Below are 16,335 nucleotides of genomic sequence, written 5' to 3' on the forward strand. Positions count from 1 at the left end.
GTTTCCAAAGTAACCCATCTACCTTAGTTCACAAATATTTTATGCTGCTGCAAATGCCATTATTTTCTGTGGTACAGATACAATATTGTTAAAAAAGAGAAAGCATGCGCCACTGCTAGTTCTCTGATAGGACAAAATGTTTCAAAGCAATTGCCCTTTTTACCCAGGCCCAGGAATGATTTTGCTCATAACCTTTTAGGGGTTCCACTTCAGTGTCCATTGGTATTAATGTGACCAGAATTAACACATTAAACCTATCCCAATTGTAATAAGCCCACATCTTTTGTTTCTCTTTAGGGGAGTGTGTCCATTAAACTATCAATAGTTAGCATGTAGTCTTTAAAATGGAAATTGATAAGATCTAGAGCAACTGCAGATTCATAAGAGTTTTCCTAGGATTTCAGGATAAGAGAAGCTGCTTGAGGAAGCTATTGTCAGAATTAGACATGAATCTAGCACAATTAGTCCTCTTAACATGATGATTCTTCATCTCTCCATTTATGCCTTCCCTTGGGAATAGGATTGCTTCTGCAAGAAAATCCACCTACATTGTAAAAAATCTGATTTAATGGGTCTACTTTGAGAATCCTAAAATTTGATTAAGGATTATGTAGCACCATTACGCTGAGCTATTATACTAGCAATAAATTAGCCATTTTCTTTGAAAAAATGTTACATGTGTCAGTCAGGTGCACCCATACATTCGGAGTAAAATGTATTTTTAAAAAGGTTTTTATTTACTCTCCCACACTCCTCCACTTGCAGACAAGAGGCAGAGGAACTGGCCATGTAAGAGAACCACTGATGCACTTACTTTTCATTAGTTTTCCTGACAAGTCCTTTAGTGCAGAAGAGGGGCTGTTTCTGTTTGATACTGTAAGCTTGGAAGAGTCTTGCTGTTCGGCTGGAACAGAATGGGTCCCTGCCTCAGACTTCCCAAGACGAAGTATCCTGGCATTATTGCTATCGTGGCTTGACAGCAAGTGGTTCTGAATGTTGCCAATTCTATCATTCAGGTTTGTTGGTACTGTCTTGGTCATGAGCAGATGGACTGTGCTGGAATCCTCCAACCTCTCATCAAGCAATCCAGTTGGAGAAGATACTGTGGTTTCACGCTGTTTTACTGAGGGAGACACTGGCTCTGCCAATGAACTCTGTTTAACTGTGTTCAGGCTGTGTGCTCTTATGCGGGACCATGTTGTGGAGTGAAAGCTTTCAGCCTCTAACCAGAATTTAACCAAATGTTCCATTCTACGCAGTGCCATAAACTGGATAAAATAAGGTAGGGCAACACTGTCCTGCAGGACTTGTTCAAGGGTCTTTGAAAGGCTTGATTTGGTCTCTTGAGCCTGATAATTCAGACACGATCGGCCTAAAGAAAAAGCATCAGAGTTTACACAATATTCTACATTTTGGCATCTGATATACAATTACCAAAATGCAACTGGTAGAGAGAAAGAGAGGATTCTGAAGTACCCATACAAGTTTGGTGTAAAATGCATTTCCTACCCAACAAGTACTTGGAAAGTGGAAATGCCTACCATTTAAATATATATATATTATTTATATTTGATCAGTCCAGTAAAGTTCTCATCCTATTGTCAAAAAGACAGAAAAATTTGATTATTCAACCAATGTATCAAATATCTAGGCACAAAGAAGCCTTAAGCAACTAATCCTTACAGCCATTTGCTAATGCATGCCTAGATCATGTGAGGTGGGAGTGCGTGAAGACCAACCTACTCACACAGACTTTGCTTATTCCACTTTCTGCTACCTATGCTCTATACTTTCACATACTAAATCCATGACATTATAACTGCTACCTTAACTTTCCTCAAACTCTGAATGCATTTTAAAAAACTCTGAAGATAAGCCATAAGAATGCACTGATAACACTTTAGCAACATTGAACGCTCAAGCCTTCCTCTGCTCACAAGCTGCACCATCATCCATGAGTGAAATCAATCTGTGACAGTCAGTGGATGGTACAGTGAGCAGTGCCAAAAGGGCTTTTGAACAGCATGTTTGTTGAGCATTCCAATGTACAATGAGGAAGTTAAATATAAAAAACGCGTTTTCAGTAGTGGTTACTATTTCAAAAGTGTCTAGCCTACAAAATATTGGTAAATAGTCTATTGATTTGTTGGGTCAATCTACATGGCATTTTGCCTGCTCTGTATAAACAGCTTGTGTGGTTCAGAGAGATCAACTATAAGAACTCTGCAAGATTTACATTACTTAGCTTGGGCTTGTTTAGATTAAAATAAACAAAATAGACTTTATAATGGATGCCTTCTACCCTTTAGCAAACCTGGTTGTTCTTTCTGACCCAGAGGATGAGGCAGCTGGAATGCACAAGGCACACATCTTTCCTTCTGCACTCTCTGGCAGGGATACAGAGTAGGAGGAACACAGCCTTGGTCTCCTGTTCGGACTTCTCTCTACCATCCTTGTAGCCCGTTACCTAATCAGTTGGCGGGGGCTGCTGTTGTAATTCCAGGTAGGAGACACCACCTGGGCTTTTTAGTGTTTATTTTTTTTAAATTCTCTCTTGCAGTAGGTGTTAGATTCCACCCTGCCAGCAGCTACACGAGGCACAACAAAAATGAGGGGGTCTCAGGAAGCTGGGGGCTAGTCCCTCATCAGCCTTCCAGTCAGTTTTGATTCTTCCCCCTTCAGTTACAGGCTGGTGACTACCAACACTGAGGATCTATGGCCCTAGAGAATGGCAAATTCAAGCCTCTATGTAAGATACCACAATGAGTACAATTTAAGAACCTAGGTATTTAAGCTTGTGACTACTCTGGGGTTAGCCCAATGAAATTTTCCAGTGTCTTAATAAAAAACAAACTGACACCGTCAGAGTAGCCTTAGAGGTCGAGTACAAAGGTACTGCATGCAGCACAAATGGCCACAACGTTTAGTTTGAAGAAAAAGAACGACTCAATTTTTTTTTTTTTTTTAAGTATAATCGGAATTCACCATAGCCAACCCAAAAATCCATTTATAGAGAGCCCATTGGTGATGAAAAGAGCTCTAAACGGAAAACAAAAAGTGAGAGATCAGAAATCTAATATTTACAGATGTACTAAGCCTAGAGATAAATTAACACATACCCATGGAGGAACCTGTAATGAAGGAACACAGGAGGGGCCACAGTGGAACAGACCCATAGCCCATCTAGTGTGCGATCCTCTTTGACAGTGCCATCAATAGTGTTTTATAGGAAGGTGCAAGACTTTCATAATATACTTTACTGTAAATAACTATAGGGCACGGCACATTTCTTTTTGATCCCAACTGGTAACAAGTATGCTTTATACTGAATGGATAGCCCATGTTATTTTACTCTTTGTAGTGTAACTTAGACACTATTCTTGAGTCTAATTTTCTTAACCTTACTATGCTACTTGCCTCAATGCTAACTTGTCCTAGTGGTCAGCACGTATAATATTCATAGGATATGAAAAGATATGGCTCACCTATATTAGAGAACAGCAAAGTCTTACCTAGGTCTCCAAAATGTGCAGCCTCCATGTGACTTGGCTGTTTCTTAAGAGCAGCTGTCCGACTGCTAGAAAAAGAGTCCATGTTGGCGGAGATGGCATTAATTGCCACATGGCTTGGTCCTGCAGCCTCCAGCAAGGCATGATTTCTAGTGCTTCTTTGAGGGGAATGTACTGGTATTGCAGCTGGAATCAAGACAACAATGATTAAAAGAAAAAAACTTGCAACCTTTTCTACACAGTATCCCATGCTAAGTACCATGAGATGAGTTACAGTGTTAGCTCACCTGCATCCTTATTACAACACCATTTGTAGTACAGCATGTCAGTCTCTGCTTAATAATCTGACCAGAGCAGGGGTACTAGAAATAAGTGGGTTCTCCACGCCAAAGATAAGATCACTTTAGCCCGTTTATAGTGTTGTCCATTCTCCTTTATCACATTTGTTCAGCAGATAATAAGGACTCTATGTTTAAGTTTACATTTAGATTTGATCTTGTTCACGTAATTATCAATTACCTGTTGAGGATTTGTGGTCTGTTCTATACTTTTAATCTATGGCTGTACGGTTTTGTTTTGCTAAATGAGCTATGTAGAGAATACAATCTAATCTACAACTCTGGGTAAGTATAGTCTCCCTCTCCACTTGTTTGAATGTACATGACTGAATAAACATGAACACAGGCCTGATTCTGGCAAGTAGTCACTGGAAATAATTTGTAAGATATGTGGAGGTTTTCCTTGAATTGAAATATTTGGTACTGAAATTCTGCTTGCTATTCTCCAAGAAGCCTTTGGTATGTATCGCAGACAGGAATGGGAAAACACATGTTCTTCCAAGCCTGTGGGAAGCAGCTAGTTGCTTGGCTGACCACAGCAATTGAAGATTACTTGCTGGAGGACACTGTGTAGAAAAAGAGACCCATCTGATAATGGTTTAACCTTTCTGATTTAGATTTAAGGCTCCTAGCTTTATTATAAGCAGAATTTAAGTTTAATAAACTCTAAGGATGAAATACCTATTCTAAAACTTCTAGATAGTGTTAAATCTCTAACCTCATATGATGCAGATCACTGAAGAGTGCTCTGCCAAACAAGGAAGCTGCTCCCATTTTGCTCAACATCTGCAGTTCTTGTTCTGTAATAAACTGAATTGTATTTGAAGTTTTATTTTACTTTACACAGTGGCCATGTCATAGCCTTTCCTTAGCAATCTGCTTGAACTAATAAGTAGTCATGACTAATAATTGCTAACTTGGTTAGGATCACTTTGCTTCTTGTACTGCTTCAAAGATAAATCAACATGCTCAAAGATGCTTGTACACTTTTCTTAAAGCCCAGGTAACACTTTATAAAGTACTGAAATAAAGTTATATTTGAGGCACATAAAAGCAGCTTAATTATTGTAGCTAGGGCCGGCTCTACTGTTTTTGCCGCCCCAAGCAACGTGCCGAATTGCCGCCGCGAACGGCGGGGGCAGTCCGTGTGCCGTTAGGGCAGCATGCGCATTTCCGCGGTGGCGGCAATTTGGCGGCAGCTTCTGTCTTCAGCCAGAAGACAGAAGCCACCGAATTGCCCCCGCGGGCAGCTGAACATAGAAGCCACCGCCGCGGAAACGCGCGTGCAGCCCTAACGGCACACGGACTGCCCCCGCCGTCCGCGGCGGCAATTCGGCGCGCTGCTTGGAGCGGCAAAAAACACACGGACTGCCGCCCCTTGCAGATTGCCACCCCAAGCACCTGCTTGGAATGCTGGTGCCTGGAGCCGGCCCTGATTGTAGCAATACTCAAGGGAAGCTGAACTAAAAAGTGAACATGTATAAAACTGAAAGAACTGACAAATTAGATGTGTTGTTTTCCCATGGCTTAACAGAGTGTTACCAACAAATCAGGAAAATTTTCTACATTAAGTCATGTAACGACGACAAAATTTCTATACTATTTAGTGTAGTATTAGGGTAGCTGCTCTTTCTGAAAAAGATTTGGATCTCCACTCCACTGGTGTAAGCTGAAGGCACTCCTGACTTCAACTGAGTTACTCCATATTTACATTAGTAAAAGCAAAATCAGAACCTAGCCTCCTGTTCTGTAAGTTAGGCAATGCAAAGTCACATTATCAAAATTGCAAAATAAATTACATACCAGAAAAAAGCTCCCAAAAACCTCAGAAAGCAAACTACTGCAGATAAGGAATAATCACTATTTGCAAGGTGATAATTTTGGAATAAAACCCAAGAAAGAATTAATAACTTTCCATGCATCCGGATCTGGTAAGATGATAGTTATCAGGAAAGATTAGTTTTCAATTTACTATAGGCCACCTGGAGACAGATTAACTATTTACTTTTTTTAGTACAAGGTGTGCTCCTCTTCAGTGATAAGGAAATGAACAACTGGTTACAAAAATATGGCAGTGTTGTGGATCTTACGGTCTTTCCATAGAGTTCAGTAAATCTTGAGCTTACTTTTAATTGCTTTTACATCTGTGGTCTTCTCTTGTTCTTTGCCTTTCACTGTAAAATATAAAGGAAGGAGTAAAAAGCTATTTCAGGTTTGTGATGGCATGGACTGTTGAAGGAGAATATAAAAATCTCAAACTCAGGACTTGGTGGGTAATGAAAGTAGCAAATAAGCTCCTTTTTGTTTTAAAATATATTTGCTATTTTCAACTCTACACATACATCCAGTAGCTGGATGGGGATGCTAAGCTTTTTATACAAAATCTAGTCATTCATTCTTAAGGATTACATTTCACAAAAATTAAAAGATTTGTATTAATACAAACATCCCGCAAAGCTCGTGTATTATGTAATTTAAACCAACTTAGGCAATCTACAAGATTGGTTATCTGATTTCTTATTTAAAATAAATTCAAAATGTAAACTGTTTTCAAACAAAATTAAAGGATGAACTAGTTGCATTTTAAAACAAAATATTGGCAGATGTTTTCAGTGAACCACACACAGCACACAATTTTGGAAAAATTATATCCCCACAGTATTATCTGAATACCAGTAGTGTGCCCAGTGCTGTATAGACATAAATGGAGCTTGTCCTTGCCCCTGACTTTACACAGCAGTAGGCGATATAGAAATTTACAATAAGTATAATTCTGACACAAACAATATTGATCAAATATAAATAATACAATGGTTGACTGAACTTGAAGCACAACAGATGTAAAGGAAAAATGTGGAAGTTTTTAGGAAGAATCTGAAAGAAGAGAACGAGGAAGCCCCAACATAAGGAACAGTATAGAACAAAGCATAAAGACTGAAGGAGGACATAAAGAAGATGACTGAAAAAATAATAAATTTATCAGTGATAATCAAAAAAAGTACACTGGCATGTGTAAAAGGAAAGTCTAATCTCATAATACAGAAGTGTGGGGGGGGGAAATAGGTTACTATTTTAGGATAATACCAATACAACCAAATAAACTGTTCTATGTAGCATTATGACAGGTGTTTTTGGACGCAGCTTGATTCTTTGTCAAAGTAAGACACATACATGTCTACCTACTTACCAGTCCATTCACAGCAAAACTAAAAAATACCAGCAAAACTAAAACCAGCAAACATTTCCATTGGCTAAGAAAGCAAGTAATATGCTCAATTACCGAGGGAAAATCTACACTCATTCCTATATTTGCTTTCTACAGCCAACTCTGTATAACTTTTCATGAGTGATGTACCCGAGTATTCGGATTCACCTTAATTTGGGTTATTGCTGATTAAGCATTATATGTATTTTATGACTTTAAAAACAAACTTTGTATTTGTGGATAATCTAAACACTATACCCAGATGTGCAGACACTCTCTTCTTAACCTGTATATTATATAATTTAACATTAGCTTTAATAAATGTTTTAAATTTGGATTTTCGTTTGCTTCAGCAATGAACAGGTGCAGATTACTTCTATCTACACTTACACTAGTGACTACATTAGATCATGTAAAATCGATTTCATCTGAGATATTTAGGATGACTCAAGTTTTAATTCATTACAGATTTTCAAGTTTGGCCAATTCTGCATTAGGACCCAGGACCTCTAATGACCCTAAAGGACTTTTATCAGATCAAGTCCCTAAACTGTATATACTTAAATTAGTGAGAGAGTGGGACCCACTTGTCTAAAACGTCAAGGTTTTGAGAATTATTCCAACTCCTGACACCTGCACTCCCTGACCTCAAAAAATATAAATTTAGAAGATGTAACTTTCAATGACAAAAAGCAATATGTTCATGACTCCCAAAAACTCTATCATTACATATCCTGGAGAGCAAAAGAGGGCTTATTTATGGATGATTTATCTTTAGATTCAAACAACTGGGACACAAACAATAACAGAAGCCTCGATACTGAACATTAGACCACAGAGGAGTTAAATATATTTAAAATGTCTAAGATCATTAGTAAATTGACTAAATAGATCACAATTTCACAAGTATATCTGCACTTTTCTTGCTGTGTCATGTTATGTATCTTGCTGCACATTTGCAAATATAGAATCTTACCAGGGACCAGAGATAAAAAGGTAATTTAGCAAGCCAAAAGTCTTACATATTAACAAAGTGCACTGTGTTTGAGCAATGGCTTGCACCATAGAAGACAGCAAAAAAAGGGCAATGTGCCACAGCCTATTTGCTCCAAGATGCATTTCTGCTTGACATGTTTTCTTTCAACTGGTAGCTTTAAAGGCCTGTCCTCAAAACAGTCTCTGACCAATTTACTAGGCGAAGGTGCTATTGAGCTTTGGCATGGTAGTTGCAACTTCCAGCATTCCCAAGATCAAGCACTTTGCGCCACTGCAAAAAACACAAGTAGTAATTACTTACGCTTTGTGCATGCATCCCATTCACAAACTCTGCATGCTACACATGTTGCACAAGAGGAAAATTCACAAGCTCTTACGCAAAAATAATCTCAAAGTTAGTTGTGGTGGTAACAGTGTAAAACGGGTGCATGCAAGAATTCCATTCTTCAGTCCTTTGTGGCCCTATTCAGCAAGGGACCCCATCAATTAAGAATGGCAAACCTGAGTCTCCCTTCCCACTGTTGAGGAACAAGAAACATTTCACAGAGGAACAATACCAAGAACATGATTGTTGTTAGATTTCTGAACAGCAATCTTAACAGAATTATTTGGTTACTAAGGCTATATTTGATCTCTTTAGTAAAGCAAAAGAGGTCAATCTACCAGCAGAGACGGAACCACTTATGACTGAAATGAAAGCCTCTCATGCCAAAGGCAGAAAAACCTGCATTTTACACTACTATAAGGACCCTGTGCATTTGCTAAGATATGTTAGAGCTCTGATGATTATATTTAAGCATCCACGTAGGGGGCCATCATATCCTGCCACTGGTGTATAGACAGAGATCACCACTACCTTTTAATTTTTAAGCTTAACCAAGAAACAAACAAACAGAAAGTGATGACTTGAGTTTATTTAGATGGAATGAATAATTTACCCCCCTCCCGATTATGGTGATTTAAAAAAAAAAATACTAGAAACGTAGTGCATCTTCACTTAAGAGACCATCACCAATTTTAATTTGGCCCCTGCATCCATACATGGGACAATGGCATTATCCTAGGAAGGGTGATCACTATCTGCAGAATACAAAAACCCTAGATGAAGAAAAGGAACCTGTATTCTGCTTCACCTACAGCACATGCAAGGTCAGCTTCCTCATCTATTCAAGTCATTTCTTCACATATTTACTTCCTGCAGTTTGCATTACTGCCCAAAAGAGTATTCAGTTTCTAACAACACAGTACTGTTAATTGAAGTGTATGGCAAATGTGTGGGAATTCAGAGACCTCACAGAGCACCGGATGTGAAGGTCAAACATGTCTCCTCCTCCCCATGCCCTGACATAACTCACAGATAGTATTATCTAAATAATCTAACATTTGGATATTTGCACATCCATCACCTGCAGCCTTATTACAAACTTGACTTATCAGCATAGTTAAGATATAAATGCTTTAATTGTGGTGGATGACAGGTTTGACAGATGCTTTCTATCAAGCTGTGAACTTTGTATAGATGATTCCTAAGTAATTGGTGTGGTTAGCTAGAAAAAAAGATTGGTTTAAATCTAGGTGGTACAATTTTTAGTATATATTAGCATTCTACCATGGAATTTAAAACATGCTTTGGTATTTATGGTGAACATTTTAGGTTGTATGCTGTTTGGGGCAGGAACTGTCTCTCTATGTGTGCAAAATGCCTACAAGGGGCAGGAACTGTCTCTCTGTTTGCAAAGTGCCTACAAAATAAGTACTGTAGGGAGATATCTTAGTCGAAAAAAATCTGCATCTTATGGCTGTAAAAAAATTATTTTTGTAAAAAAAAAAAAAAAAAAAAAAAAACCCCTAAAGGTCAATTAGGCAAAAAATTATGAAGTCACCAAAATATTTAGGACTCAGAGTTAAAAATGAAAGTGATATTGAAAACATGCTTGTAACTTCCAGTTACATTTAAATAAATATTTAAGTGCATAAGCTACCAGTGAAAACTTCTTTGGCCTCTACAGGCTGAAAAGATTACTTACAAATAGCTCATTCATGGAACTCTGGCCTTGAAAATCTTCCAAGTACAATCTATACAAATTATAACTACTAGAATCAAGTCTTTACATTGCAAAATATGAGCACATTTTAAAAAAGCTCTTACCCCAATTGAAATATTTTAAATATTTTAGAGCGGCATTTCAATCTCCAGTTATATAATTGTTCTGCACAATAGTCAATGCAGCAGCATCAGTCTGACAGCCATTAGAATGGGAAGTATAAATGATGCTGACCCAGGAATTGGCAACTCAGCATTTTACATTTATACTAGAGGTTAGCACTTTCATTTTGGAATAGAGTAATTCAAACCTTGATTAAGCAACTTGGGATTCTTGTTTTCACTTTTTTTTATGTAGACCCTCAATTTATACATGACTGTAGACATTAAAATATTTAAGATGACTAGGTTTTACATAGATTATTGAACATTATTGTCCAGATGAAAATTGTCTGGGAAAATCAGCACATATCCCTTCTAGCTCAGTAATATTTAACAAATGTAATTTGTTACACTGCCTCAGAATAGCATCATTCTCAATACCTGATCCATCAAGTCCAGTCTCAGCTACCTTTAGTGACAGCGATTACTCAGTTTCCCTTGTCTTCCATTGTCTAATTGCTTTAGCTAAAGACTGTTAATTGTTCTTTCATGCCAACTTCTCTGTAAAGATAAGTTTGTTACTCTTTAACTAGTTATTACCTTACTACCTGTAATATGACGTAGTTCAAATTGTCACCTTCTACTTAAGTGGCAACATGGGATGCTTAAGTATTCTAGTATCACTGTCAGCAGCAAGCAGAACAAATTTACAAAGCAATAGTTATAGATATAGGAATGATAGTACATGCATATAGGCTACATTTCAAGGAGTAAAATATCACTACATGAATTCTGCTTTCACCCTGCTGCAGCCAATCTAGGTGGTGTCATATCATGCGCTTGAAGCCAATTCTGAACAACAACAATAGCCATGTACATTAGGGGTTATAGGTCTGATTGAAAATGAAGGCTGCCAGTGGTAAATTCTGAAGACTAAGAGGCAGGCTGAGGTGCAGCCTGCCATACAAGGTCTAAGAATTTTAATATATTTAGTGAGAAAAATCAGTTTGCCAAGAAGGATGAGCAAATGTAAGCTGTCTTGTATCATTTTATATGTGCATCAGTTAACTCTTCTTACATCATGGCAGGACTGTTTATATTATTTCTAAGATAATAGATGGTGTGTAATTTGGCCTTGAATATCCTCACTAATGAGAATTTCCTAACCTTCTATAATTTCCTTTGGCTGCTGGGTCAGATGCCTAACAAATCTTATAGTTACTTTTTTTCCTTCTACTATTCAACCCTAAACTTCCCTAGCCCCTTGCCTTACGGCCCATCTTCATCAACTAAAGATGTAGTTTATTATTTCCCCATGTATAAGCTCTCTAGATATTTATCGACAGTTCTCTCCCTCCTCAGTTTTCACCAAATACACCCCGTTCTCTTCATCTTTCCCAACTTAGTCCCTTATAAAAATACTATAGCAATTTGCTCCAACTATACTGATTTTGGACAGAGTACTTTGGCTTTCAAATGAGGATGTTGGGGGTTATTCAAAACCTTTTATTTGTTTTCTCCAACACCTCCAATTTACACCTTCCCTAAAATGCAGTATCCAAAACTGAAAGCAGCTCTCTCAGGCCTAATCAGTTCTCAGGGCAGCAGACCAACAATCTTCCTTGTGTTATATGTAAGGCTACGTTTTTACTCACGGGTATTTTTTAGTAAAAGACATGGACAGGTCACGGGCAGTAAACAAAAATTCAAGGCCCGTGATCTGTCCATGACTTGTACTATATACCCCTGACTAAATCTTGGGGGATGGTCAGGGGTGCCGCAGGTGCTTGGGGCGGGGCCCAGGGGAAGCTGTGGGTGCTCGGGGCTGGTGCTGGGGGGAGACACCTGCTGGTGCAGATGGGGTGAGGGGGGGGTTGGTGGGGCTGGCAGGCTCCTTGCGGCTCCCTGGAAGTGGCGACATGTCCCTCCCTCAGCTCCTAGCTCCGTGCGCTGCCCCCACCCCAAGCGCCGGCTCCACAGCTCCCACTGGCCAAGAACCACAGCCAATGGGAGCTGTGGGGGCAGTACCTGCGGGCGGAAGCAGTACGCAAAGCTAGGAGCTGAGGGAGGGACATGTCACCGCTTCTGGGGGAGTCCCCCAATGTAAGAACCACCCAGAGCCCTCACTCCCTCCTGCGCCCCAACCCCCTCCCACACCCAAACTCCTGCTGCTGGGGGGGACAGAGGGCAGGAGTCCGAGCCCCGGGCCAGCCACAGCGGCTGCTGAAGTTGCGGTGGTCCCGGAAAGTCACACAATCTGTGACTTCCGTGACAAACTCACAGCCTTAGTTATATGATATTTCTATTAATGCAACCTAGAAGAACTGGGTTTTGTTTGCAATAATGTTGCACTATCACATTTAGTTTCAGCCACTTCTGCTAAAACCAATAATCTCAGATCCCTTTAGTCATAGTACTATCAAAATCAGTATCCCTCTATTTTACATTTGACTATTCCTTCCTATAAGAATCTCTTTGCATTTGTCTTTGATGGATTTCACTTTGTTTCCATACAAGTTTATCAAGACAGAGTACCTGTTCCACAATTCACTTTATTATCTACTCTGGGGAAGGTTATTTCATACAAGAGCCTACATAAAAATAACTGCATACAAAAATACTTCAGTGTACAGAGTTGAAGAACATTTTGTATCTGACCATTAGTTCACAGCTGGATCTATATTAGGATTTCATGCTGCTGCCCATCACTATGGTATCTGAGCACCTTCCACGTAATAACTGATGACAACAGCAAAGTCTGTGGTGGACTTCATGGCATCTCTGGAACTTCTCCCATGAAAAGTGGGGGGTTAAAACTGTTTTTCCAGGACTACTGCACTAATCCCCACACATAAGAGAATTAGTGCTGCTACTTTGGCCTTGAAATCTTGTAATAACGTGTAAAGTACTTCCAGTCATATGTGAAAAATATGAGCCTGGCCAATGAACACTGCTATCTAAACTTATAAAAATCTTCTCACTCTCCCAAAACAAAAAATGCAGTTTGGATCCATTTTTCCGTAACACGACACTTTACAAGAGACTCATATCAGCCACTTAATTGTTGTAGAAGCTCTTGAAGGAATGATAGTTTTACTACTTGAACTACAGTATTATCACAGGTTGACAAGATTGATTTTTACACAGACTGCCTAACACACAATAAAACACCTGGATTACCCTTCAAATGTGGAAGTGATTTCCATTTAAAAAAACATTGAGCCTGTGCAAATTAGAGGTGTTGTTATACAACATTCATTTTCTAATGATTCAGACCACTAATACCGACAGGATTATTTTATTTTCAAGGAACAAGGAAGTAGTAAGACTATAAAATCGACTTGAAAAATGTCAAACATATTTGGCTTTAAAATCTTATATTTTAAGTCATATTGTTACCTTCTGTCTATTAGCCATTTTCAGTTATTATCCAGATACCCCCATTTTCTGTGTCAGATACTGGACACACTTACTGACTAATCAACCATAATCGGAAGAATAGTTAAACATAGAAAATTCTGCTGATTGAAAAATAGCCTGTTATAGAAAGCTGTTGAACACCAAGAATTCTAGGAAGTACCTACTGCGCTCCCATAGGACTTGAGAGTTCTTGGCAGCTTTCAGGATCAGACTTTAGTCCCCAAACACTAATAGCATGCTGAAAATATTTTTCCCCAATCAAAATGTAAGCACCTCTGATTGTATATTTTGAACTGAAAGTACAAGAGACTTACTCCAGGTAAAAGTAAGGTTCTACTATTTGTCTTAAAGGGATTCATCTTTTGTAAATGAAATTATATAGAATAGCTCAAACTGTAAAACCCAGAATGCATGTCATTTATTTCAAGTAATGAAAATAATGGTTAGTTTCTTTACCTCATTTTCTTAACACAGGAAGGTTTAGTTACATTTCTTGGGGGATGTAACTTCTCTAGAGATTGATTATGAACTGAGGAATTTAGCACCCATATGTTAAAAAAACAAAACACCCTCTATGTTTCAACTGACTGCTTTTAGACCAATTCAGCAACAAAATCTAAACCAGCTGTTCTCAAACTGTGGGTCGGGACCACAAAGTGGGTCGGGACCTGTTTTAATGGGGTCGACAGGGCTGGCTTGGACTTGCTGGGGCCCGAGGCCAAAGCCCAAGGGCTTCAGCACTGGGCAGCAAGGGTCGAGGTTACACCCCGCCAGTCTTGGCCTAAAGCCCTTGGCCTTCCACCTTGGCCCCCACACCCAGGATGGTGGGGCTTGGGCTTTGGCCCTCCCACCCAGGGCAGCAGGGCTCAGGCTTGGGTTCCCCCACCTGGGGTCATGTAGTAATTTTTGTTGTCAGAAGGGGGTCACAGTGCAATGAAGTTTGAGAAACCCTGATCTAAACCATTAACTCAATGATTACTCGTACTCATTGCACAAAAATAGGAATCAGGAAAATAGGATTCTTAAAATATTAATATCTTGAGTTATGCTACGTAACTTCTGTATAATAAGCTCGTTGGGGCAAGGACTGTATCATCTGTGCTTTTGTCCAGCATTTAGCACAATGGATGCTTGGGGCTTTAGGATACTATCACAATACAAATAGCTAATATGCTGTGTTTTACTATATCATGCAAGTGTTATTTTAATTTGGTAAAATTTAACAAGATGGAGTGGATTAATGCAAAATTTTATTTGTATTAGTCTACCTAACGAGGAAACAAGAAGTATGCAACATGTAATAGTTATCTTTTTTACAGCTGTTAAACCATGCTTTCCTTAAGAAAATGCAAACTCTGACCTTGCTAGTTACAACTATTCTGAGAACCACCCCAGTGAATGAAGCTGCTAGCTGCATCACCAAGGTTTAAAACCAGGATCTATTTCAAAATACGCTTAGATTTCCTGAGGTCACAGCAAGATCCTTGTTGCAAGGCAAGGAGAAACTGCAGCAGACATCTCACTCTGAGATGCAGCAGCCAGGATAAAACAAAGGAGTTTAAACCCATCATAACACCCCAACCCATGCCTTTTTTTTATTTTGGTGGGGTGGAGGGTGGGAAGGAGTCAGGGTTATTTACTGAAAGCAGAGCTGACAGATCCCCCTCATTTGGAGCAAGATTCAGTCATTTCAGATTATTTTTTAAACTCCCTTGTTTGAGGATTGTTTGCACTGCATGCTTCAATAAGATGCTTAATAGTTTTGAAGTCTTCATCAGAGACATCATCATATCTCGGACATCCCTGGAAACATGGAAGGGGAAGCACTTATTGACAGCAGAGAAGGGGAGAGAAAATGGGTGTCCAGAGGGGAAAGAAGGTGCAGACCCCTGGCAGGCTGGCTCTCTGGGAGAAGGGAAGGGAGGCTCCTACAATCCCCTGTCCAAGGTCCTGCCTCCTCCTCTGTACCCCAGAGGGCAAAAAGGCCTGGGTCCCACACCTCAGCCTCTCTACGTGCCCCGAAGAAAGAGCAGTTCCCTCCCTGTCACCTACAGCCGCCCATATCGCCAGGCCTCCTGCCCCCCATGTTCCCGCCCCCTACCGTTCCCTCTCCTCAGGCCTCCTGCCCCTCAATGTTCCCTCCCCACCGCCATGCCTGTCCCTTCCCCTCCCCTCCCCTCCTGCCCCCATGTTATGTTGCCTCCCCGTTCTCCCTCCTCAGGCCTGCTGCCCCGCCTTCCCCGCAGCCTCCACCCCCATGGCCCTGCTAGCCCTGCTGCCCCGGGGCGGCGGCCCCCTCACCTTTCCGCCTGAAGAAGGACATGGTGCCGGGGCGGGGAAGGGGGGAGAGCAGCGGGCCGGGCTCCCTATGAATGAGACTCCTTCCTCCTCCTGCCGGCTCCTCTCCCTCCGCCTCTTCCTCCCGCGGAGCAGCCAGCAGCCGCCATATTGTCAACAACCGCCACCGCCAAGCTCCCTCTTCCGGGGGGAACGGAGGAGAGAGGAGAGCGGGGCTCGTGAGGCATCACGGGAAACAGCGGCGCGGCAATACCCGCGGCCTCTTGCCTTCCCCCAAGATGGCTGCCTGGGCGTCAGGCCGCCATGCTAAGTACGGGAAGCCCGCTTAGATAAGGGCAAAGGGACCCAGAGCCGGTAGCCATCTTGGATAATGGCAAAATGCCCCTAGGGCAGGCAGCCATTTTGGATAAGGGCAGAAGGCTC

At 40.5% G+C, this 16,335-nt stretch overlaps 1 protein-coding gene across 3 annotated transcripts in view; it reads right to left on the bottom strand.

The window, feature by feature from the left end:
• AKAP10 (A-kinase anchoring protein 10) overlaps positions 1–16,071 on the bottom strand; it is a 34,528-nt gene extending 18,457 nt beyond the window's left edge. The window contains exons 1-5 of one of the 3 annotated variants that reach the window (XM_024211221.2): positions 15,916–16,071; positions 5,974–6,021; positions 4,566–4,647; positions 3,513–3,695; positions 815–1,372 (exon numbers count right to left, since the gene is read on the bottom strand). In XM_024211221.2, coding sequence (XP_024066989.1) covers positions 815–1,372; positions 3,513–3,594 — 640 coding nt within the window. In that variant the 5' untranslated portion in view covers positions 3,595–3,695; positions 4,566–4,647; positions 5,974–6,021; positions 15,916–16,071. Of the gene's footprint in view, positions 1–814; positions 1,373–3,512; positions 3,696–4,565; positions 4,658–5,973; positions 6,022–15,915 lie in introns of all 3 variants that reach the window. The other 2 variants (XM_024211220.1, XM_024211219.2) reach the window with 2 other exon arrangements.
• Positions 16,072–16,335: the final 264 nt, after the last annotated feature.

Source organism: Terrapene carolina, unplaced genomic scaffold, assembly GCF_002925995.2.
Source record: "Terrapene carolina triunguis isolate 2854851 unplaced genomic scaffold, T_m_triunguis-2.0 Scaffold231, whole genome shotgun sequence".
NCBI lineage: Eukaryota > Metazoa > Chordata > Testudines > Emydidae > Terrapene > Terrapene triunguis.